The following is a 24,882-nucleotide window of genomic DNA, read 5'->3' on the forward strand; positions in this document are numbered from 1 at the left end:
AATTTTAAAAAAACATTTTTTTTTAACATGATTGGTTAATTTAGGAGAATATTCACACAATTTACTAAGGCTCCTTTCACACGGCCGCTCCGTGTGTCCGCAAATCATCCAATCCGTTTGCGGATGATTTGCGGACATAATGTAAGTGAATGGCACTGCGGGTGTCAGCGGAATACCATCCGCTGACACCCGATTTTCCTCCATTCAGTTCTGTTCCGTTTTTACAAATGGAACAGAACCCATTTTTTCTTCCGTGTAAAACACGGAAAGGAAGGAAAATCGGATGTCAGCGGTGTTATCCGCTGACATCCGCAGTGCCATAGACATACATTATGTCCGCATATCATCCGCAAACGGATGGGATGATATGCGGGCACACGGAGCGGATGACAGAAATGTCATCCGCTCCGTGGAAGAAAAAAAAAAAAAGTCCCGCAGCGGACCTTTCACACGGAGCGGCCGTGTGAAAGGAGCCTAAAAAAAAAATCTCTCCTTTAGTAAATCTGCTTTTGTGTAGCAGGGTGAGACAAGGTATTATAGGGACAGGAAGTAAGGGAAAAACGGGACGTCTCACCCTGCTACACAAAAGCAGATTTACTAAAGGAGTTGGGAAATTTCGTTTTAATAAAATGTGTGAATATTCTCCTAAATTAACCAATCATGTTAAAAAAAAAAAAAAATTGACTTTTGTACTTATCGTAAAATCCATTTCTCTGAGTTCGATGGACACAGCACTCCATAAATCATAACTACTAGGTTATATTGCCTCCACCAGGAGTAGGACTCGGCAGAACAAAAAACACCTGGCTATGTACATGGGCTGTCCTCAGCTTGGTATATAACCCCCCTCTCTGCTCTAGGTAACCAGTTTTAATCTGTCTAGTCAGGAGTAAGGACCTAGGCTTCCCGCTGGGATCTTTGGTTCTAGTAATTCTCTCCTTCCTTACATCTTTTTTGTTTTTTCTCTCGGGAGATCTACAATCAACTGCCAGGCTTGGGTCTCAGTTGCAGCAGTCCCTTTGCCGACAGTTCCCCTATTTCGGTGGCAAGTTCTGTCTGGAGTGTTACCTGCACCATGGAAGAGTAATACAGTCTTCTCTCTCCCTCTGGTGGTTTTTTTTTGAGGTGGACGCGGGTAACCTCCAAGGACAGTTGGACCTGCCTGCAGGTTCCCTCCTCCCATCCTTAAATCCTTCACTGAGCTGGGCTTCCCCCACTCCTTTTCCCCCCTGTCTGGACCGTGAACTTGGTGAAGGTCCCAGGGAAGAGAATGCAGCAGAGACCCCCTGGGGTCTTCCCTGCTTTCCCCACTCTGTAAGGGTCCTGGGATAGTGTGTGTCCCGCCCTGGTAGTCTGGAGGAGACCCCTAGGTGCATGCCCTGGTGTTTGCAGTCTGGGTATAGTGCAGGGGGGTCCCAGTGCAGAGACCGGTGCGGAATGCACAGCAGAGTCTCCCCTATGTGTTCAACCTTCAGGGGGGTCCCCTTGCAGAGGGTGCAGGAAAGATCCTGGCAGCATGCTTCAGTGTTTGTAGCTGATGGTGGCCATTTTCCCTTAGTCTGACTGGTCTCTGGCTGGCGGCTATGTTTGTATAGCCAGATGATGTCACAGGGGCCATTTTCCCTTAGTCTGGTTGGTCTCTGAGTGGGGGCCATGTTTATGTAGGCCGATGATGTCACGGGGGCCATTTTCCCTTAGTCTGGGAGATGCTGGAGACAGCTGAAACCTCGTGGGAATGCCGAAGCTCCTCCTCTTCCTCCTTAGTTTCCTCTTCCTGTGCCCGGGACATATGAACAGGGATAGCGTCCAAGATGATGCTGGGATCGAATTCTCAGCGCTCCTCTGGCCGGTAGGGTGAGTCATTGGGGGTCCCTTTCACTTCCCTCTCCGCTGATAGGTACCCTGAGCCTTGAGGGGATTCTTTAGTGGTGCTAAAAGATCATTTTTATACTACAAGGTCTTCTTTTCCTTATGGAGCCTCAGGGTCACATTTCCCCCACTGACCTGGTCTTTGTGAGAAATGCAGAGAACTGTCAGCTCATCTTTGGAAGAGAAATTTGTCTTTAAACCTATGCAACCCACATAGACAACATAGGCCCTTCTGGTGTAGTGCTTGCCACATACATACACAGACTGAACTAAAGCTGAATCAAAACTGACTCTACTTATTGGTGTACAACCAACCTCAAGTGATGCCCTACATTTCGCCCCATATTCTACCCTCAGTGATTGGAACTATGCAGTCCTCATAGTATTCTTATCACTTGAAAAGCTGTGTCACTTTGAAGAGTTAAGAAGCATTTGTGGAAAGTTTCCTTCTTTCATCCCCCTCTTGTCCAGTCATGTACACTGCGTCATTCCCTGGAAGGAGGAGGAAACAAGTTACTGAGCCCAGGAGCTCCTGTCCTTGTGTGTCACTACACATTTGTTATGGAGCCATCGAGGATGCAGCACTGCCTGCTATTAGGAGAAGAACAATGACTACACATAGCATGAACTGAACCCAGAGTCTGAAAATGAAGACCCTGCTAGTTCTGATTCTTTTCTTAGAATCTACGCTCTGTCTGATGGGTGAGTAAAGAGACCTTCTACATAAAAACTTACGTGTAATATCTACAGACACAGGAAAGGGTTCGGCAATCTGCAGCTGTGCAATGGTGTAAGGTTATATGATATCATGAAACTAGATCTAGACTAGACCAGACTACAGTCTTTTACTTATTTATGGCTTTGCATATTACAGACATTATTGGACTCACAGCTCACTCGACCACAATAACATAGTTGGAACAAGCCACTGAGTACAAAATATTGAAGAAAAAAAAAAAAGACAAAAGCTGAGCAAGTCTAAAAATGAAAGAGAAAACCAGAACACTGGACTTGAGCCGCATATCCAGAAAAAATACTCAGTTAGGCAAGCCTGGCTCACCTGAGGTCAAGAGCGTATCAGAACTAGACTAGAACCCGTAGCTGGTTTTATCGTAGTAGTTCTGCACTACACAAGAACAAGTATCAGTGAAAAAAAAGAATAATTCGAACTAAGAATAAAACAATCAAGTCTTTCAAGTTGAAGTCTTAGTTAAAACTAAAGTCATATTTTCTGTGCTGACAAAAATATGTAAATCTAAATTTTTCTGAAATGTAGGCACTATGTGGAAGTGTTCACACTGTTAAACAATAATTATGTAAAGGAACAATTTTTTGTCTAAACTAAGCAATGCTGTCAAATTCTATCCTTCGCAAATTTTGGTTAGATAGAAAAATGTTTGTACATCTACAGAAATTCTGATACCACAACATACACCCCTCCTGATGACCAATCATGACCAATATGGTTGGCTCTGTTGACCTATCTGATTACTATTTTGTTCTGAATTAAGACTGCCACCAAGGGTGCCCAGGAACTAACCAATACAAGTGTGGATGTTACAACAGTATCCATTTGAACAGCAAAAGAATCAGTGGTAGAAGGGGGTATTTCTTGTTTTTTTACTTTTTTTTTTTTGGGGGGGGCAGCCTCATTTTCCACAGCCATTCTAGCATAGGCCAAAATGACATGTCCTGCACAAGATGGCAGCAGGGGGCCACAGACAACAGATCACTCCAGGACGACACTGGATCTGCTGGTTAGATGAGTGTATATTTTTAAAAGAACACAGCGTAATAGGTAAGGAAGAATCGGGCGGGGGGGGGGGGGGGGGAAGGGTTTGATGGGGAGGAGTGAAGTCCTCTATTAAAGAGGAGCTAAACTCTACTATACTTTATGGCCAAGGAAACTGCAACCTTAGACTCTGTTTGATCTGCAGTTGCCATAGTGCTGCACATGTGATCAGTTATGATACCAGTCATTTGATGGCTTGGTAGTTTGGTTGAGAGCAATAGCAAATGTAACAGTTATTATTCACAGCATGCTTTGACTGTAAAAGTTTTGAGAAATTGTTAGATGATTGGGTTTGGTTCCGCTTTAAGCATTTGTTTTCAATCTGCCATTAATATTTTTATCATTCGTTTTTTTTTAGACAATTCTTCAGAAGTTTCAGAAAATAAGACGGACACTGCAAATCCAAGAACCTTTCGAGCAAGTCCTCAATTCCAACATTTCGATCCAATTCCCAGTATTATTGATAATCAAGAGCAGTCAACAACATACAATGACCAGAAAGCTGTGCCAGAGAAGCAGACAACTGTCAACAATTCAACTTTGGCTTACTTAAGAAGCTCTACAAGTACAAAGCTGATACCATCCATATACATCATAGTCATACTCATTGGTATTCCTGCTAACACACTCATCTTACGGATGCTGTTTTCAAAGACCAGAACTGTGTGCACGGCAATATTTTACACCAACTTGGCCATATCTGATTTACTTTTCTGCCTCATGCTGCCCTTTAAAGTGGCATATCACCTGAATGGGAACAACTGGATATTTGGTGAAGCAATGTGCCGTATTGTGACTATATGCTTCTATGGGAACATGTATTGCTCAGTTCTGCTCCTCATGTGTATTAGTGTGAGCCGCTATGTTGCCATTGTCCACCCCTTCATATACCGGAGTTTACCTAAGCGGACTTGTGCAGTTTTCCTGTGTTGCTTTGTGTGGATTACTGTCCTCATGTTCATGACGCCATTTTTTACAAAGCAGCAGACATATAACTTGAAGGAACTTCAGCTTCTATCGTGCAACGACATATATGAAATCTCTGCTGACAAATTTCAATTCTATTATTTTATATCACTTGCTGTGTTTGGGTATCTCATTCCTTTTACTGTGATAATTTTCTGTTATTTCTCCATCATAAGAACTCTGGGGACCCAAGACCAGAAACGATTCATGTACCTTAAAATAACCGTCCTGCTTCTGCTTATATTCGCCTTATGCTTTACACCCAGCAATATCATTCTCATTCTTCACCAAGTCAATTATCACTACAGTTACAAGGATGAACTTTATGGAAGCTATCTCATAGCATTGTGTTTCAGCAGTTTGAACAGCTGCCTAGACCCTTTTCTCTATTTCCTTATGTCTGAAATAACAAAACTATCCAAAAACTACTCTGAAATGAACAAGGTGCCTAATGACACACACAGGAAACTTTTGGGATCGTAAAGAATAAGTCAGCTGGTCTGTGACTCTTAGTGTAACTGCACCATCTACTGCTCATTCGTAGATTTCTGAAAAGTACAATACGCCATACAGAACATGTAATGATGCAAAATCATTTTTTTCCCGACAATGGAAAGAATACAAAAAATGACAATTAAATGCCCTTTATAAGAACTATACCATCTGTTAATGGTCAGCTTTAAAAAGTTGTGGCAGTAAAGAAGGTCCAAGAGTTGATTCACAAATAAACACTCGCTCTGAGGCTGATGTAAAATAAGTGTTGCAGTAAGGCCATGCAAAGTGCAGATTATGTGCAAAATGCCGTAACTTATGGCAACCAGAAATTTCCTAAAGTGCATCTCTAGCCACAACCTTTTTTGTAGTTTTGGATAGAATGGATGGGTTTATTTGACCACACTGAGGAATTTTCCTACTTATCCTATTGACGTTATTGGTAAAATAAATGATGGGAAATTTCCCTAATAGGTACACAATAGGTGAAGGCTTCATCTGCGTTTTATTGCTACCCATTTGTCTGCAGGAGATTCCCTTCACTTCCTGTCCCAAAGACGTTATAAGTTCAGAGGAGATCTCCCCAATGGGACCATACATCGAAAAGAAGGGGGAACACCTAATGGGGGGATTGTAATGAAAATACCAACTGTAAACAAGGGGATAATCCCCAGTGCAAAAAAGACTAAGGGGTGCCTACCCAGGATTACGAAAAATTACTGTTACAAGTTTTTGACATTTTAGTTCCTACTTTGAAAAATATTTATTGCGCTCTTGAAACGAATACTTATATAATGTAGCTGTGCCCACTAGATGCGATTACGTAAAGGACCACAACAGTTGTAAGAACACTGCTTTAAAACATTATTAAAATCTAAGTGAAAAAAAAAAATACCAACAGGGGTTTTAAAGTGTGGGGATTCCCCTTTTAGGGCTTGTTCATATGTGTAGATGGATTCAACCACCTGGTTTTACTGCCCCCTGACTGCCTGCCTGAACAGTGACATGCAGCCGCTCATGGCTACACACATGCCGCAGCTGCAGAAAATTATTAAACATCATGCCGCTTTCGGTGGCTGTTGCCACCTCTAAATAAGACTAATGCAGATGTATGGGGCTGCCCTGCAACCACCCTGCAATTGTATGCAATGCATGTGATTGCGGCACAGTAGTGTGGCATTTAAAGTGTTAAATCAGGCAGCGATGAGGCAACATTTTATCTCCTCACTGCCTATTAAACTCACCTAAAAAGCAATTCGGGTGTGGATCACTTTTCTGAGGAGCATTAGTCCTTGCCACATGTCTGAATGACCCCCTAGACAGTTGTTTCAGAAATGGGTATCCACCTTGGAAAATGTCCTCTCACCTTTTTTTCTAGCGACAACTGACACATTTACAATCCAGGGACAAAATAAAAACTTGGCTGGGGTTCTAACCAAAACTAGAAAACAAGTTTGGGCTATACAGTTTTTCTTTTTAGTCAAGACAAGGAAATACCTGTGGAGGGTATTTTTTTTCGGGAGATGGTTGCATGCACTCTACACAATGACAAACTATGACTATGGGGGAGATTTACTAAAACTGGTGCGCACAGAATTTGATGCAGCTGTGCATTATAACTATTCAGCTTCTAACTTCAACTTGTTCAATTAAGCTTTGACAAAAAAAAAAAAAAAAATGCAAGCTGATTGGTTTCTCTTTAGAGCTGCACCAGATGTTTGCATGATAGCATTTTAGTAAATGACCCCCTATGGCATGTTATTACCATCTGCTTCCCCCTTTGTGAGATTTACTTCTCTTACCATCCCAGAGACAGTAGTCATAGGCCAGGAAGTGAAGGAAAATCTCAACAGGAACCCAGAGGTTGTAATTCTTCCCCACTCTAGCAAAACCAAGAAGTCTTAGCTAGAGAGATTCTTTTTATTTTTTTCTTTCTGTGATAAGTTTTGAATTCTTTTTGTACAATGAGGCAGCTCATTACATATTGTGCTTTGTGATCTGTACTATTCTCCTCTTCTTATCTCTCTGCCCTATGGGTCAGCTCTTTATCTTATACTGATGATGATTATGTTCCAAGATATGCAGGCTGCACTGTCTGGAATACAGCATTACCAGCACTGTAAATATATTGTATTCGATATTTAAAGATAAATAAATCAATATGTAAAATATATCATGAAATGTGAAATTGTGGGCATCAAAGCAACAGGTATTTTCAGGTAAACCTTACACTATATGCACCAGCACAGAAACGTTCGATGTTTTGTGGGTCAGGATTACTACTTAAATCAAGTGTTCCATGGATTTAGATTTACCGAGAATCACTGGGTAATTTTCTGGGACAGGTCTATACTGGATTATGTTTTACTGACAACATGTAATGATGCTGTAAGGGTGCATTGAGCTAAAACAGTAAGAAAAAGTGAGAATGTATCAGAATTACATAGTGCAGGCTCAGTTCATACAGCCACAAACTGAAAGTCGCACGACTTCCACTACAACTTAGACGACTTACTGATGATTTGCTGGTGACTTGAGTACTACTTGATCGGACTTTGAACAACTTTGAAGCAACTTTCAGGCCACTCCAGCAGACGTCCTCTGACGAAACGCGTAGGGTGGAGTCTCTACGTCATTGCGTCACTTCCGGTTGTCGGAGACAGGGCCGTGGAACGCGGAAGCTTCCCGGTCTCCTTTCGCGCTGATCGTAGACAGCTTCAACTGTAAGTTACTACTATCCTTTCCTGCAAATGCCATTTGTACTACACCAAGAGGTCCTCCTTCTCCCCCTTTTATCTTCGAGACTTTAAGGGAGAAAAACCACCGGAGAGACCCTCAGTATATTTGTCCCACGGGATTCATCTGTTACAGGTTGTATGAGAGGTGCGACATCTAGTGGGCGCACGGATGGTTGCAACCTAAGAACATTTTATTTTTTATTTTATTTTCTCCACTGATTCACTGGCTCATTAATTTGGTGGGAGTTTATATTTCTTGCACTAGAGAATTACCTATCTTCTCTTTTCACTGGTGTTGCTACACCGAGGATATTACAGCACAGATTCTTTATTTCCTTTTATTATTATTTTTTTCAAAGAAACAAAAACCACCGTTTGTTTGTTTTTTATTAAATAAAATTCACTACCTATATCGGGTTACTTCTCAATTGAATTTATTTCACATTAGCACTGTTATTGGTTTATGCACACTCTTTTGGTAGCTGATATCTGGTTACAATATTAATTTCACTACCAGTGCACTTTTTAGAAAATATATATTTATTTATATTTATCCTTCTTGCACATTGAGCACTTTATCACCTATGAGGTAGCGCCGTACCAATCCTTTGCACATATTTAACTTTCAGGGAGTGCCTGGTTAATCTTCCTGTAACGTTGAATCCAAATCACAACAATATAGATGAGGATCCAATTTGGAGGTGACTTCCAATAAAGTAGATGGGCACAAGTCGGATAGAATTTGCATTTATGTAGTACAGGAACCTTTTCTAAAGTCAGTGCGATGTCAGTAGTGCTAAGACCGCTCTTGTTGACTAACATGGGATTTCTCATGTCACGCGACTTGGGGTCTCACAAGTCATATCCCAAGTTGCAGTAGTGTGAACTGAGCCTAGGGGTCATTGGGCTAAAACAGTTACAGAGAGTGAGAATGTATAAGAATTGCAAAGTTGTTCAAAGTCACATCAAGTAGTACTCAAGTCACCAGCAAATCATCAGGAAGTCCCCTGGCAAAGTTGTAGCGTAAGTCGTGCGACTTTCAGTATGTGGCTGTATGAACTGAGCCTGTACTATGTAATTCTGATACATTCTGACTTTTTTGGCACATAGCTGCCATGCAAGTAATTTTTAAAGGTGTACTAAATGTTAAAAGGAGCCTCTATCATGTACTCTAAATTTCTGAACATTAAACAAACATTTTACACGAACATCCATGTGTACTGTTGCCTTTTTCACTGACAGGATTGACTTTGACCTTTTTTTACTGACATAGCTAGACTGAGATCCATCTATATCATTGCATTCCCTACTACATCTGCAACCAAACTTATAGGAGAACCTGATGAAATGCCAGTTTTTTCCTATTGGATGCAAGTGTTTTATTACTTTTAATAAACGTTATATGAATTATTTGACACTATGTGGAGATATTCTTTATTTCTATGATGGCTGACCTGCTGGATTGAGAGTTTTTCCCTGAATGACGTGGGATCTAATTGGTTGACCCATCACACAGTTATAGCTTTGGAAAGCTTGTTCTCCTGATAGCATTGGAGTCCACGAATTTTGGTAAGTGTATTTAACCCTCTGTGTGGGTGGCGGATATGCATATCGTGGTGATTGCTTGAATGGACCTTCAGGGATTCTCCTATCAATATTCAAGGTAAACACCAGTGGCTTTCACTTTTATGCACTCTGATGTCTAATGATAAACTCACTTTATGGATTTTGGTTGTTCACAGTTCATATATATATATATATATATATATATATATATATATATATATATATATATATATATTTGCACTATACGTGTTTGATATTGTAAATGTGAATACGTGTATTGATTTATATTTTGTGATTAATTATATACTTAGTCAGCACAAGTTCCTTTATATCACAAATCATAGCAGCACTTTATTCTTCCTATAGCTGGATTGAGATTGGGCTCAGGTGAGTATAAGTGACGGGGACAGGGACGGGGAAAGCTGCATTCAGGTTTTTTACCTCAATGCAAAGAATAAAAGATAATAGGAATAATATGTTCTTCACTTTACTGACAGTCACCGGCTCTCTGCTCTGCCCCTCCAGCGCTCACTGGAGCTCCAGGCAGTGGACAGTGTAGGAGCAGCTGATTCAGACTCCCAGTGGCTCCCTGAGAAGCGGAGCCTGCTGCTGGTCCAGGCATTTGAGTGGATCCTGACATTAAAGGTCAAAATCGATTGAGAGCAGACTTTAGCCTGCTGTCGACTGAATCTGGATCACAGGAGTACAGAACTAAGTGCACACTTGTGATCCCCAGGAAAAGTTGGGCCCTACTTCTCCTTTAACAAACCTTGTAGCATATTGCTTTTGTTGTCCTAAAAGAATAGCGGTTTGCTTTACCATGTTCTTTGCACACTGAATCTGAATGGGAAGACAGTTCATTATTATACACTCTCAATGTTCTAATGCGAAATACTGCATCCCTGTAGAAGTACGGTATTTAACTCATGGGGAGTATTTCACCAAAACTGAAATCTCTATTGTAGAGGGATGTCTAAAATTAGTTTAGACTTCTGGAAAAATCAGTAAGTCAACCACACAAGCCGGCAATGGTATTTCTAGGGGCATTTTGTACACCAAGAATGTGCAGGAACTGCAGGTAAGTCGCATGGTGCAAAAGCAGGATGGATTTCATGTCCACTGCATTTTTTTTAATTCTGCATGCACCTTTTTTCAGCGGAAAACGCAGGCATAGAAGCCCATTCAAATCAATGGGCTGCTATGCCTGTGCAAATGTGGGTCATCAACCTGCATATATAAGCCATCAAGCAGTGTCTGGCCTACCTGGTGACTGGTCCTGGCGCTCAGCTCCGATCTGATGGCCTGCACTCTGATAACTGCTCCACTCAGTCCGACTCCTACCCCGAGGCGCCACCTCCCGTACAGAACAGCGTGCACAGCAAGGGGCGGAGTCAGAGCGCCAGTGGAGCTCAAGGCCCCGTCTGTTCCTTCCTTGTAACACAGTGCGCTGCCGATGCCTGGGCAGCCCTGACTCCGCTCAAAATAAGTAAAATCCGCCGGCGACCCACTCAAACTTAGCTCGCGGTTCACAGTTTGGGAACTCCTGATCTATAACATTGTTTTAAAATGTGGTGATAGAGAACATGGAAAAGTAATGGAAATGTATCAAATAGCAGTTCTATGAGGAACTGAAAGACAAATTGCATTGCAGAATTGTTTCAAAAAACAATGACACAATATTAACAGGTAGTATACAATCAACAATTTATTCCATTACAGAATTGGTCTAATTTACCGCCACTTTATAACTGACATGACGGTATTTCTTTATACATCTGGTGCAACAACAGTGCCGTACAGTAAAAGTGGTACAAATAATCAGATTTGTCAATTTGTCACATGCACAATGTTGCATGGTTTTCATGAATTCAACAAAAGGCTTTAAACTACATACATCCAGAAATGTGGCGCAAATTCCTCAATGAATTGCCCCCATCGTGCTCGATTTTACTGGCTATACATACTAGGGATCGACAGATTATCGGTGGGGCTGATTATCGGAGGCCAATCGTCACTTTTTTTTTTATTTAAGTATCAGACATGAAACTTACGCATATGACCGATATTGTGGGCAGAGCACGTCATTGTGTATGCTGTGCCATGCGCATCCACGCACTGGGCCTGCACGTTCTAGCTTCTTTGGCTGCCTCCCTGGCCTTGGACAGTGCACGGAGGACACGTCAGCCAGGAGCCACCCACAGCCCCTGTGCCAGCCAGCCACCCACCCACAGCAGAGTGCCAGCCAGCCACAGCCCAGTGTCAACCGGTCAGCCACCCACAGCCCCTGTGCTATCCAGCCACCCACAGCCCCTGTACTATCCAGCCACCCACAGCTCGGTGCCAGCCAGCCACCCTTAGCAGGGTGCCAGCCACCCACATTCCAGTGCCAGCCAGCCACCCACAGCAGGGTACCAGCCAGCCACCCACAGCAGGGTGCCAGCCACCCATAGCAGGGTGCTAGCCACGCATAGCAGGGTGCCAGCCACCCACAGCAGGGTGCCAGCTAGCCAAAGCAGGGTGCCAGCCACAGCCCTTGTGCCAGCCAGCTCCCACAGCAGAGTGCCAGCCAGCCCCCCACAGCCCGGTGCCAGCCACCCACAGTCTGGTGCCAGCCACAGCCCTTGTGCCAGCCAGCACCAACAGCAGAGTGCCAGCCAGCTACACACAGCCCGTGTGCCAGCCAGCCAACCAAAGCAGAGTGCCAGCCACCCAAAGCAGGGTGCCAGCCAGCCATAGCTCAGTGCCAGGCACAGCCCTTGTGCCAGCCAGCACCCACAGCAGAGTGCCAGACAGCTCCCCACAGCCGGTGCCAGCCAGACACTCACAGCCCTTGTGCCAGCCAGCCACAGCAGGGTGCCAGCCAGCCACGAACAGCAGGGTGCCAGGCCAGCCAGCCACCCACAGTCTGGTGCCAGCCACAGCCCTTGTGCCAGCCAGCACCCACAGCAGAGTTCCAGCCAGCTACACACAGCCCCTGTGCCAGCCAGCCAACCATAGCAAGGTGCCAGCCACCCACAGCAGGGTGCCAGCCAGCCAGTTTTTGTTTAACTTATGTGTATTCAGTAAACTCTCTCAAATTGCAATGGAGATGGATGCAGACAGAAAAAAGTAAAAGTGTGGTCTGGGGCTATTTCTCGTCTCAACCATCCCCAGGAAAAGCAGCAGTGTTCAACACATGCACAAACAATGTGAGAATGGGATCAGCAACTGCAAAAACCAAAAATATGTCAAGTCTTTGGGCACATCTAAGAGTTCATCATGTTGAATTATTTAATGCAGCACAGAAAAAACAAACTGAATCACAAAGTAAAATACCGCCACTATCCCAGACAACAATAACAGATGTTTCAGAAAAAAAACAGGTGGCTAAATTCGGATGGAAGATCCCAACTCCTGGACAGAATAATCAACTAGATGATGGTCACTGATAATCAGCCACTTACAATGGTGTCTGACTCTAGGGTTTTAGGTGGTTGGTGTCCATAGCTGGGCCAAGGTACACACTGAACAGTAAAAAGTATTATCGAGCCAAAATGCTGGAAACGATTCACCAAAAAGGAGTTGAGAAAGTAAAGACTATGCTGCAACCGGAAAATGCTGGCAACTCACTCTCATTCACGACCGACAGCTGGTCAGGACAAACAGTCACTAATGAGTCTTAAATGCCTCTTCATTGACAGCGGATGGACAAAAAATTGGTGTTGAATACAAAAGTGATGCAAGGATCCCACACTGGGGGGTACATTCGAGAAATGTTTCTAGGCATGCTTGAAGACCGGGGAATAAACAAGGACCGAGTGATGCTTGTGCTTTGAGACAGCGGAGCAAACCTGGTGAAAGGAATGAGGCTTGCTTGCTTAAGTGTCAGACCTCACACACCCTGCAACTTGTGGTAAATGATGGTCTTTAAAGCCAGAGAGCTTTGATTGATATAATTGGCATGCTAAAGAGGTGCGCAGGCCATTTTCACCATTCAATCCTTGCCAAGCAGCGACTGAGGTGCATTCTGGAAGACCTAAAAAACAACTTGATTAAGGCTGTTCCAACACGACGGAACTCAACACTTCACATGCTGCAAAGAATGCTGGAGCACAAGCGAGCTTTCACCTTTTTTCAGGTGAATATGGAGGACATTGTTGTCCTACTGCTAATCAGTGGGATATTGTAGCCAATGTCAATGAGACCCTCCTCCCCATAGAGGAAGTGATACTAGAGGCAAGTCATTACGACTCATCTGTGTCATCTGTCATCCCATGTGTGAGAGTGAAGATGCTTCTTCAAGAGAATGAAGGACCCAACACAGGTGGTATTAAAACATGTATGCAGGTCATGAGGGACAGCCTCCCCAAATGTTTTGCGAAACATGCAGAGAATAAAAATGTTGTGCTGGCATGCATTTTGGATCCTCGATACAAGAATCATGCTTTCTCTTCTGATGATGTATTGGCCAAGGCAAAACAATGGATGACCGAAGATATTCAACAGGAAGTCAGGAAGAGCATGAGCATGTGTCTAATCTGGAAGAATGGATGCTGCAAAAAACAGACAAAATGTCCAAACAGACAACGGACACAAGAGAATCTTCATCATGGTCGAATTGATGCCATATTCAATGTTTTAATGGGGCCTCATGCAGAGGATTCTTCTGAATCTGCAATAATCAGCCTGGATGATGAGCTTCATCTCTATTTCAAGGAACCAGGAATTGACAAAAGAAGTGGTGATCCTCTTCAGTGGTGGAAAGAAAATGAGGCACACTACAGAAGCCTCTCATGATAGAAGATACCTCTCTGCTTCTCCTTCCTCTGTACCAAGTGAGCGTGTTTTTAGTGAAGTGGCAGAAATATATGAAAAAAAAACATGCTGAAATGTTATGCTTTCTGCACTATAATATTATTCTCCTTAACTGGGAGTATTGAAGTGTAGTGTCCACTGTCTAGCTTTTGCAGTAGTGATTTAAATTGAATCACTGCAGTGAGTGCACTGCAGCAGTTTATGTCATTTTTCTATGTTTTGGGAAGCCTTTAAAGAGGAAGTAAACCCTCCTCAGGAAGTTGTACCTATAGGTAAGCCTATGATAAGGCTTACCTATAGGTACTGTAAATATCTCCTAAACATGTACGGTTTAGGAGATATTTACCTTTAATGCAGCCAGTGACGTCACTGGCGCATGCGCTCTGAAGGAACGGCTGATCGTGCCGTTCCTTCAGAGCCCCGTGCCGTGACCGTCGGCTCCCGCGCGCGTGCGCAGGAGTGACGTCACCGCGGCTCCGGCCAATCAGATGGCCGGATGCCGCGATCCCGGAAGACGGGCGACTAAACATGTCGCTCGTCATACAGGTAAGAGAGCGGCACGGCGGGGGCTCGTTCTAAGGTAAGTATTTCATAATGAGCTAGTATGCGATGCATACTAGCTCATTATGTCTTTCTCTTGCAGGTTGTAAAAGAAAAAAAATTTTTTTTAACGAGTTTACAACCTCTTTAATACATTTCTATTTTTCAAGCACTTTATTTTTCACAGTTGTCTACTTCTAGGCCTCATTCGTTCACAGTCACACCATGGTATAGATAGAGGCATCAGTTTTGCTGCACACATTCTGCAAGTGCACAAAAAAAACAAAACAGATTGTTTTCATGCAGGCAGGTATGGTGTGAAGAACGAGCCCTTAATGTTAAAAATCCTTAACATGTTCAGTACCAGATTTGTGTCGAAAATTGTGTTGATTTTTCAAAACTTTAAATGTACAGAAAATCAGCACCTAATATTGGTTATCGGCCTGAAGGGTGACCGAAAAATCGGTATCGGTCCTGAAAAAATTATATCAGTCAATCCCTAATGCATACATCAGAGAGTAATTATTGTGTAAAGATTAATGTCACTGCTCTTTTAATCAACAGGATTCTGCTGCTTTTTACAATCAGAGCAGCTGTAGTACAATGCGATTAGATACGCTTTTACATGTGTTCCCATTCATCCCTAAGGGCAGTACTTTTGCTGGAAACCACAGAAAAGTCTCGGCAAGCTGCAGTTTTTTTTTTGCTTGTTTTATTCTTTCTGCAAAGAGGAACTAACATAACCTTATCCTTAGGGTCAGTCCTCCTGCTGTAGAATTGCTATGAGTCACGTGTATACATTGCTTCATTAATCTTAAAGAGTTGGATGGTCGCCCACTACCATCAATGTTTGTCAGCTTATAGCCTGCTACTCCACATAACCCAACCGATGTTTATATATACATTTCAGCTTGCAATGATGTAGAACTCAACTTAAACAAGCAAAGATCTACATCCTATTTCACAGCTGGGAGAAGTACAAACATATGATTAAGCAATGAAAGATCTTTAAGGGCGTTTGTGGACTGCTGAGTGGTCAAACATGTTCCCTGACAGGACAATGCTATGGAAAAACAAAAACTAATAAAAATGCAATTATATAGTAGATACAGAAGCTGCATAAAAGTAACATACAAAGGAGTGTGACGTTTCTTTATGAATTATCTTGCCTTCCTGCTGACTGAAGAAATGTGTACCAGCCCCATTCACTTCAATATTTAAGCCTACAACTTCCAGATGGACATGGAAGAACACTATGGCATTGTATAGTCACATTAACAATGTCATGCACAATATAGTGACATGGTCCTTCTGAGCCCCATCGCAGGCCATGGCAGGGCTCATTCTAAGGCCTTATCTAAGGCCTCATGCACACTGGTTTCTTGTAAACGCTGTTTTGCCTGACTGGAGAAAATCAGCGATATAAACTTATCTAAGCTAAGGTTTAGGTGAGCTTAGCAGAGTTTAACAGAGTTTGGGTGTTTATTTAATTGACCAGAATTTTAATTTATTCTGGCCATTGAAATAATCGCTAAAGTGCAACACGCCCAGCGTTTATGCGTGTTCAGTGTTTTTTTGTGGCCAAAATTGCCTCTCCTGAACGTGATTTTAGGGAGTTCAGAAAACATCCTCTAAACTCTTCTGCTACTAACTGCTTGCCAACCGTAAACTGTGTATATATATATGGCGGCAAGGCGGCCCTGCTGCACAGGATCATGTACCTAGTACATGATCCTGCACTTCCGGTTCTGACCTGCTACCGCTGACCTGATAGGCGGGTACAGCAGACTTGGTGTCCGCCAGCACCCGCTGATGCTTCGGTACATATGCAGAACAGCGGTCTGCCTATGTAAACAAGGCAGATCGCCGTTCTGTCAGTACAGAAGGCAATGGATTCTGTGTCCATACCTTCCACTAGTACAAGCACCTCCCCCCACAGTAGCAATGCACTGGTCAGGCACACAATTAATCCTTTGAGCACCCCTGTTAACCCCTTCCCAGGCAGTTTCATTAGTGCAGTGACAGTTCATATGTTTTAGCACTGATCACTGTAATGTCATTGGTCCCCAAAAAGTGTCAAAAGTGTCAGTGTCCTGACTGCCCACCGCAATATCGCAGTCCCACTAGAAGTTGCTGATCGTCGCCATTACTAGTAAAAAAAATAAATAAAATCTCCCATAGTTTGTAAACGCTATAACTTTTGCGCAAACAAAATAATTCACGCTTATTGGGATTTATTATTTTTTTTTACCAAAAATATGTAACAGAATACATATTGGCCTAAATTAATGAAGAAATTCGATTTTTTATAGCAGGAAGTAAAAAATATTTTTTTTTTCAAAATTATTTTATTGTTTAAAAATAAAAAACTGCAGAGTTGATCAAATACCACCAAAAGAAAGCTCTATTTGTGGGGGGAAAAGGACACAAATTTTGTCAAGTACAGCGTCGTACAACCGTGAAATTGTCAGTTAAAGTAACACAGTGCCGTATTGAAAAAAATGGCCTGGTCATGAAGGGGGGGGGGTCAAGTGACTAAACTGTTAAAAATGCCCATGTGTGCATGGATATATAGCATAACATTAGGAGAGTTTAAGGGCAAAGAACAATGCCTAAACTCTTAGCAGCAGCGTGCATGTGGCATAAATGTACAATTTTCTTTAATCGTTTAACCACTTTACCACCGGAGGATTTTGCTGGCCTTGACGTCCAGGCCACTTTTTGCGATTCGCACTGTGCGACTTTAACTGACAATTGCGTGGTCATGCAACGCCGTACCCAAACGAAATTTATGTCCTTTTTTTTCCTACAAACAGAGCTTTCTTTTGGTGGTATTTGATCACCTGTGCGATTTTTACTTTTTGCGCAATAAACAAAAAAAAGAGCGAAAAACTTGAAAAAAATAACAATATTTTTCACATTTTTTTTATATGAAATTCCCCCCCAAAAAATGTAAAAATCAAAATTTTTTATCATTTTTGGCCAATTTGTTTTCTGCTACATATTTATGGTAAAAAAAAAAAATCGCAATAAGCGTATTTTGATTGGTTTGCGCAAAAGTTATTGCGTTTACTAAGGGAAAGATTTCTGGCATTTTTGGTGTTTTTTTTTTTTTTTAACGAGTAATGGCGGCGATCTGCGATTTTTTTTGTGGGACTGCGACATTGCAGCGGACAGATCAGACCCTTGACTGACATTTTTGACACTTTTGGGGGTACCAGTGACATTACTACAGTAATCAGTGCTATAAATATGCACCGTTACTGTAAAAATGACACTGGCAGGGAAGGGGTTAATTTTATTGGAGAGGGAGGGGTTAATGTATGCCTGGTGCTTACTGACATGTGCGGGGGAGGGTGACTGAGTGACACAGGGACAGATCGCATGTTCAGCTATGCTGAATCCTGCAATCTGACCCTGCCTGTCACTTAGGAGATCCGTCCGCTTTGTTTACACAAGTGGGTGGATCTCCACACTCGATTCCCCGACGATCGGGGAAGAGCGGCGGTGATCACCGCTGCTCCTCCCCTGGCCCGACTCCTGCTGTGACTGAAAACAGCGGGAGCGAGCCTCCGGCGGCGCGCGCGTGCCGCCCACAAGGGGAGGAGTCCAGCAACGTAGGTCTACGTCGCTGGACGATAACGAGCCACTTTGCCGCAGTAGCAGCAATGTGAGCGGTCGTTATGTGGTTAAAGTATTGTGCCTGGCCAGTTTTCAACTCGCCTGAAGTTCTGTTTTAAGTGTCATGGGTCTCACTTTAGAGAGAAAGGGCTTGGAATAATTCACCTTCATAGTAGAAACAAATGTTTACCATCGTTCCAAAAGGTGAACGGGAAAATTAAAGATGACCATGATGGTATGTGTCCATTAAAAAAAAAAAAAAAAAATTGTATTTTTTAAAAGCAACTTGCGCACCTGAAACTGACCTGGCATTAGCCTCTTGCAATCCCCTGTACAGCAGAGCTGGGAGAGGGAGAAGCAGCACAGGAAAACAATCACTTGTGTTGCAACATCCATGTGCTAACAAGAAACATGTTATGAAGAGTAAAGAACAGAGTGAAAGAGTTGAGCTCCGCTACCTGCTGCTTCCCCTGTCCAATGATAGGCTGGGGGCAAGAAGGCCTAGTTTTATTACCTATCCGCAGTAAACAGAAAAGTTAGTTCTCCAGGCTGTGGCTGGCTGTGCTGTGGTGTAGGGCCCTAAAACTAGCAAAAACAGTACACCTATGTTTTTGAACTGTGTATTTTGCTTTCTGTTTGGAGTTCAGCTTCAAAATACAATGGTCACCACTTACCTGTCCAACGGTCCCTTGCCAGCACTGGCATTCTCTTCTTTGGCTGGCAGGGAGTGACATCACGCCTGCGCAGGAGCTAGTCAACCCGCCAGTCAGGGACCAGCCCAGCACTGCAAGCTATGCAGCTCAGTTTACTGTGCCAGAGAAGACAGCGAGCAGGCAGGTAGGGGCATTTTATTGCAGATGAGACAGTGCATGTCTCATCTGCAATACAAACCTGCTTCTGTTTCTGATGGTTGAACTTCAGTTCCGCTTTAAGGACAAAGTCACCAGTCGTTTCATTCACATAGAAAAGAGAAATTTCAACCCTTCCCACGGACGAAAGTTAAGCGTCCCATTCATGGCAAAATTAACATGTGATCACACAAAAAATATTTGTTAAAGATAGTTCAGTTTCATTTAAGGCCAGCTTCAAAACCCTAGACATCATGATATACCTCATCTTCAGATGGGGATGTTAATACATTCAACTGTGATATTTTAACTTGAGAGTAATTTTGATTAAGCCCCCATTCACACTACCGCGACGCTACTTCGCACCGCGACCTCCGAGGTCGCGGTGCGAGCAGCGCGCCGCGACCTCGGAGCGGCCGCCATGGACTTCATAACATTGAAGTCTATGGCGGTCGCCTCCTGGTCGCCCCAAAGAAGCTCCGGACCCTTTTTCTAGGTCGGAGCGACTTGTGTCGCTCCTATTAGAACGGGTCCGTAGCTTCCCTATGGGAGGCGACCTGCGGCGACCTGTGAGGCGACCAGGTCGCCTCACAGGTCGCCCTAGTGTGAACCGGCACTAATAGTTACTGACAGTTTAATAGTTACAATTCATTTAAACTACTGAAATAGAAAACAGAAGGAATATTTCACAAGACAATGGCATCTTGAAACATGGCAATGTTTTCATCCACAGACAAAGAGGATATGGAAAATAAAGAAATATCATGCCAAACTATTGAAGATACTGTTTTGTGCCTTAATATAGAGTAGCTTGATGCTGGACAATAACAGCTGTCTTGTTACCTAGTCCTGTAAAAGTTCTGAAGCATTGGTAATAACCTCAGGTTCTGCGACCATCAAAATAAATCACTAAGATAGAAAATATATTTGTATAACAACCTCCCTGTAATGTAGCAGGGTTTATTGTAATGAAGCAATAACTAAAAAGAAAAAAAAATAGAAGCAGTAGAATGCTTATGCACCATCTGTTGTTCTAGCCCAGTCTCCCTCAGCCCAGAGGAACCCCTAAAATAAGCTTTATGGCTCGGAGTAACACTTACTAAAACCAATACATCAGAGGCCAATGGGAAAAAGGACCCTTACCTTGGTGGCCAATAGGAAGAACACAACCCTTTTAGTGGTGATCAGAACGGCGCTTTACATACAGCTAAAAACATAATTGGTGTTATGCAGCTGGGTTTACCAAGTGGTGTTACCCCTGAAACTATGGAAGCACCATTATCTACAGTTAAAGAACCCCTAGCAACCTCTGGAGGAACCCTAGGGTACCACTGAATTCTGCTGGAGAATGGCTTTTCTCGCCAAACAGGAGCTAATCACGAGATTTTAACGGGTATAGCCTGCCAACTTACTAAACTACATTAATTGTATCATCAAGGGGTGGGGTCCAGGAATAGAAGATCTGTCCACAAAGATATTGTGCAATAGATGACAAAGGGGGTCTTGGCAAAAGAATAGCTACAGAAAACCTACTGTAAGTTCTATATAATTCACAACTGGCGTACACTGTTTGCAGGTTACCTGGGTCCACTTTAACATAACAGTTAACGTTATAATGGAGTACACATAAAAATACATTGCATTATGTTCTTTAACAGCAACAACCACAGTGTGAGCCTAATACAGAGTTTGGATCCAAGCAACAATCTCATGACAAGTAAAATAATAGCAAAGCATTTATTAGCATAGAATGAACTTATCATACCTTGCATTTCTGGGCCTTGGCCTTATGAAGCACATTGTGGTAATGCCAGGAGTTTTCTGGTATGACTTCTTGAAGTTTAGCACTAGGAGACAAAAGTGCTTCCAAAGTTTTATCAGGAATACCTTGTTCAAGGGCTTCATTTATTAAACCGATGGCGATAATCCCTGCAAAAACATTAAATGACCATAAATTTAGAGGAAACCAGTATTGGGAGATTTATGCATTTATAAAAAAAGAAAAACTGCACAGGATTTCATTTGGAGTGTATGTGAACGAAAACTAAAAATATATGGTTTGCGGTGTGTGTCCCCGCTGATGTAACCCTCTTTTGATCCTTGACCACTCTTACTGAAACAGAAAGTTATGTGTAGGTCCTACAATTTGGAGTTGTAATTGAATCAGGAGATGAGGGCAAATCTTCTAATAGGGACAAAACTGGAGACAATGGTCTAAAATGGGAATTCCCTTCACTTTAGGCCCCTTTCAAACTTGTAGGACTCCAAAATTGCGCAGACTTTGGAGTGCAACTTTGACGAAACTTTGGATGGGTGTGACTTGGATACGACTCAAGTTGCATGAAATTCTGACCAAAGTAGTGCATAAACTACTTTGAAGTTTCTGCAACTTTAACCACTTCAGCCCCGGAAGGTTTTACCCCCTTAATACCAGGCCGTTTTTTGAGATTCGGTACTGCGTTGCTTTAACTGACAATTGCGCAGTCGTGTGACGCTGTACCCAAATAAAAATGATGTCCTTTTTTCCCCACAAATAGAGCTTTATGTTGGTGGTATTTGATCACCACTGCGGTTTTTAATTTTTGCGCTATAAACAAAAAAAGAGCGTCAATTAACACCAATATTTTCTACTTTCTTCTATAAAACATTCCAAACAAAAAAATTTAAAAATTCAAATTTTTTTTTATCAGTTTAGACCAATTTGTATTTTGCTCCCAAAAAGCGTATAATTGGTTTGCGCAAATCTTAGCGTTACAAACTACGGGATAGATTTATGGACTTTTTGTTTTGTTTTTTTGGCAGGAAAGGGGTTAACACTGGGGGTGATTAAGGGGATTAAATGTGTTCCCTATCTGTGCTTACTAACTGTGGGGGGGGGGGGGGGGGTGGATTTAACAGAGGCAGAGAAAGATGCAATGCCTCTCTGACAGGAGAGCCGTCTTGCATTGTTTAAATACCAGACGGCTCTCCTGTCCGTCTAGCCGAAGATAGCGGGAGGTAGAGCTGCACGATTAATCGTATGAAAATCGTGATCTCGATTCACCCCCCCTGACGATCTAAACCTGACATATGCTCGATTCTTTGCATAGGAAGCAGAGAGAACAGCTGTGAAAAAAAAAAAAGCCTCCCGCAAACGCCTATCAGCATTAAGTCTCCCAGTAACTATAAACAAAATGATTACATTGTATCTTTTCCTTCCCTCTGCCAGGGAGAAAGGAATTTTAACCTCTTAAAGACTAGACCTTTTTCTGACACTTGTTGCTTGCAAGTTAAAATCATTTTTTTTGCTAGAAAAGTACTTAGAACCCCCAAACATTTTATATATTTTTTTAGCAGAGACCCTACAAAATAAAATGGCGATTGTTGTAATATTTTATGTCACACTGTATTTGCGCAGCAGTCTTTCAAACGCAATTAATAGACTTTAATGAATTAAAAAAAAAAAACGTAACAGTAAAGTTATCACAATTTTTTTTTGTTACACAGAGAATCGTGAGAGAATCGTGATCTTTATTCCAAGCTAAAAAATCGTGATTCTCATTTTGGCTAGAATCGTGCAGCTCTAGCGGGAGGTTGACGGCGATCGAGCCCGCTCCTCCCACGATCTGCCTCCCGCTGTGTCTAATCAGCCGAGCCGTCGCCCCGCCGCGGTAAATCTGCGTGGGCGGTAGGGCTGAACGATATTTGATGTAACATCGTATATCGTGCTGGGGGATTGGGCGACACTCACAGTGAAGGTAGAAGAATACAGCCCGACATCCATCCCACATGTTAAGTCCGTCCTGCAGCTCTCCTGACTGAGCGGCGAGCAGCGCGCTGTGAGCAGCAGCACAGGGAACCAATCACGCGTGCCTGCACACCTGATTGGTTCGCTGTGCCGCTACTCACGACGTGATTGTTTCGCTGTGCTGTGGGGCAGAAGTGTATTGTGGGGACTGGGAGTGTGCTTCCAGTGCGAAGGAGCTGCCTGGTGGAAAGGACTACAACTCCCAGCGTTACCCCCACTTCCCGCGTTTCCGTCTGCCCCCAGCCAGAGAGATTCCCCCTCCCTCTGGGAGAACCGACTTCACAGCCCGATCATGAGGGACAAACAGAAGAGGCGGAGGGAGCGCACATGGGCCGAGGCTGCCAAGAAGGTACCAAATACGGAGGGGAGGCGACTGTACCATGAACACCAGGGGCCGGAGGAGGAGGACCAGGGCCGGATTAAGAGCATCATGGGCTTGGTGCTGAGGATTTTGAAGGGCCTTAAGGGCCGTGCCTTGGCATGCACCCAGAGGAGGAAGAGTGCAGCCATGCAAGCCTAATTCAACATGGGATGCTGTCTCTGAAGCCCATAAACACATCCATGCATCGGCAACTGTCCCTCCTTGTCCGGCCTTCGTGCTGTGTGGGGAGGTTCTGAGGGAGCTGCCTGGGGAAGCGAGCATAGAAGCCAGACTTCTGTGTTTAAAAGTGACAGAAGAGCGGTAACAGTGAATATGGCCAACCCGGGGCCTATATAAAAGGTAGGGGCCTGGAGCTGCAGCTCCAATAGCCCCTTACGTTAATCTGGCCCTGAGGAGGACGAGGTAGCCAACACTGCTTCTTTTCACAAAGTTTAAATGAGGATACACCCCAAAAGAGTGAGAAAGAGCAAAAATAGAACAATGGCTGGGTAAGGTCGGTATCCATCGCTATTCTGCACAAGGTACGGAAAAGTCCCGTGGGATCCATGCCTGGTTCATTTTAATGAACGTGAGCTTGTCCACATTGTCTCTGGACAGGCGGCTGCGCTTGTCTGTGATAACGCCCCCAGCCGTGCTAAATACCCGTTCAGATAATACACTGGCTGCAGGGCACGCCAGCACCTCCAAGGCCTAAAGGGCAAGCTCAGGCCATGTGCCCAACTTGGAGACCCAGAAGTTGAAGGGGGCAGACCCCTCATTCAGTACGTCTAGGCGTGTGCACACATACTGCTCCACCATGTTGGTGAAATTCTGCCTCCTGCTAAGACGTTCCATATGAGCTGCTGGTGCTGCTGTTTGTTGTGGCGTGCTGACAAAGCTTTTCACATTTCGGCCATGCTAACCCTGCCTTCTGAGGTGCTGGCGGTGCCCTGGTTGCGTTGGCGACCTCTTCCTCATCCTCTGCCTTGTGCTTCCACTGTGGCCCCGCTGTCAGGTGGGAATGCCAGCAGCATCGCGTCTACCAGCATGCGCTTGTACTCGCGCATCTTGCGATCGCGCTCCAGTGAGTGAATTAAGGACGGTACATTGTCCTTGTAACGGGGATCCAGCAGCGTGGCCACCCAGTAATCAGCACAAGTTAGAATGTGGGCAACTCGGCGGTCGTTGTGGAGACACTGCAGCATGTAGTCGCTCATGTGTGCCAGGCTGCCCAGAGGCAACGAAAGGCTGTCCTCTGTGGGAGGTGTATCGTCCGTGTCCTCTGTATCCCCCCAGCCACGCATCAGTGATGGCCATGAGCTGGCCTGGGTGCCACCCTGCTGTGAACATGGTTCCATCTCCTCCTCCTCATCCTCCAGAACTGTGCCCCTGCTGGACAATTGTGTCCCTGGCGTTTGTGTGTGCAGGAACCCACCCTCGGAGCCCCTTGTGAATGACTGCCCTGAAAGCCTTGGAAATGTTACCTCTTCATCCTCCTCCTCATCCTG

The 24,882-nt window shown here is 43.7% G+C and overlaps 2 protein-coding genes across 3 annotated transcripts in view; one reads left to right on the plus strand and one right to left on the minus strand.

Moving 5' to 3' along the window:
• The window catches only part of LOC309561249 (ras GTPase-activating-like protein IQGAP2), a 506,552-nt gene that overhangs the window by 152,428 nt on the left and 329,242 nt on the right, over window positions 1-24,882 (minus strand). For both annotated transcript variants that reach the window (XM_082265047.1, XM_082265046.1), the window contains one exon: window positions 20,992-21,155. In XM_082265047.1, coding sequence (XP_082121173.1) covers window positions 20,992-21,155 — 164 coding nt within the window. The remainder of the gene's footprint in view (window positions 1-20,991; window positions 21,156-24,882) is intronic.
• Window positions 2,401-5,317, plus strand: F2RL2 (coagulation factor II thrombin receptor like 2). Its single transcript, XM_082265077.1, has 2 exons — window positions 2,401-2,571; window positions 4,020-5,317. Exons 1-2 carry the CDS (start codon window positions 2,517-2,519, stop codon window positions 5,108-5,110), a joined length of 1,146 nt encoding a protein of 381 aa, XP_082121203.1. The 5' UTR covers window positions 2,401-2,516; the 3' UTR covers window positions 5,111-5,317.

The sequence above is a fragment of the Pelophylax lessonae genome, assembly GCF_965119305.1.
Source record: "Pelophylax lessonae genome assembly, chromosome: 1".
NCBI lineage: Eukaryota > Metazoa > Chordata > Amphibia > Anura > Ranidae > Pelophylax > Pelophylax lessonae.

What these genes read in the sequence shown, in the direction of transcription:
- F2RL2 (XM_082265077.1), top strand. Translation starts at nt 2,517, where the DNA reads ATGAAGACCCTGCTAGTTCTGATTCTTTTCTTAGAATCTACGCTCTGT. An exon ending in ATCTACGCTCTGTCTGATGG is followed by an intron (nt 2,572 to 4,019) that starts GTGAGTAAAGAG and finishes GTTTTTTTTTAG; the next exon opens with ACAATTCTTCAGAAGTTTCA.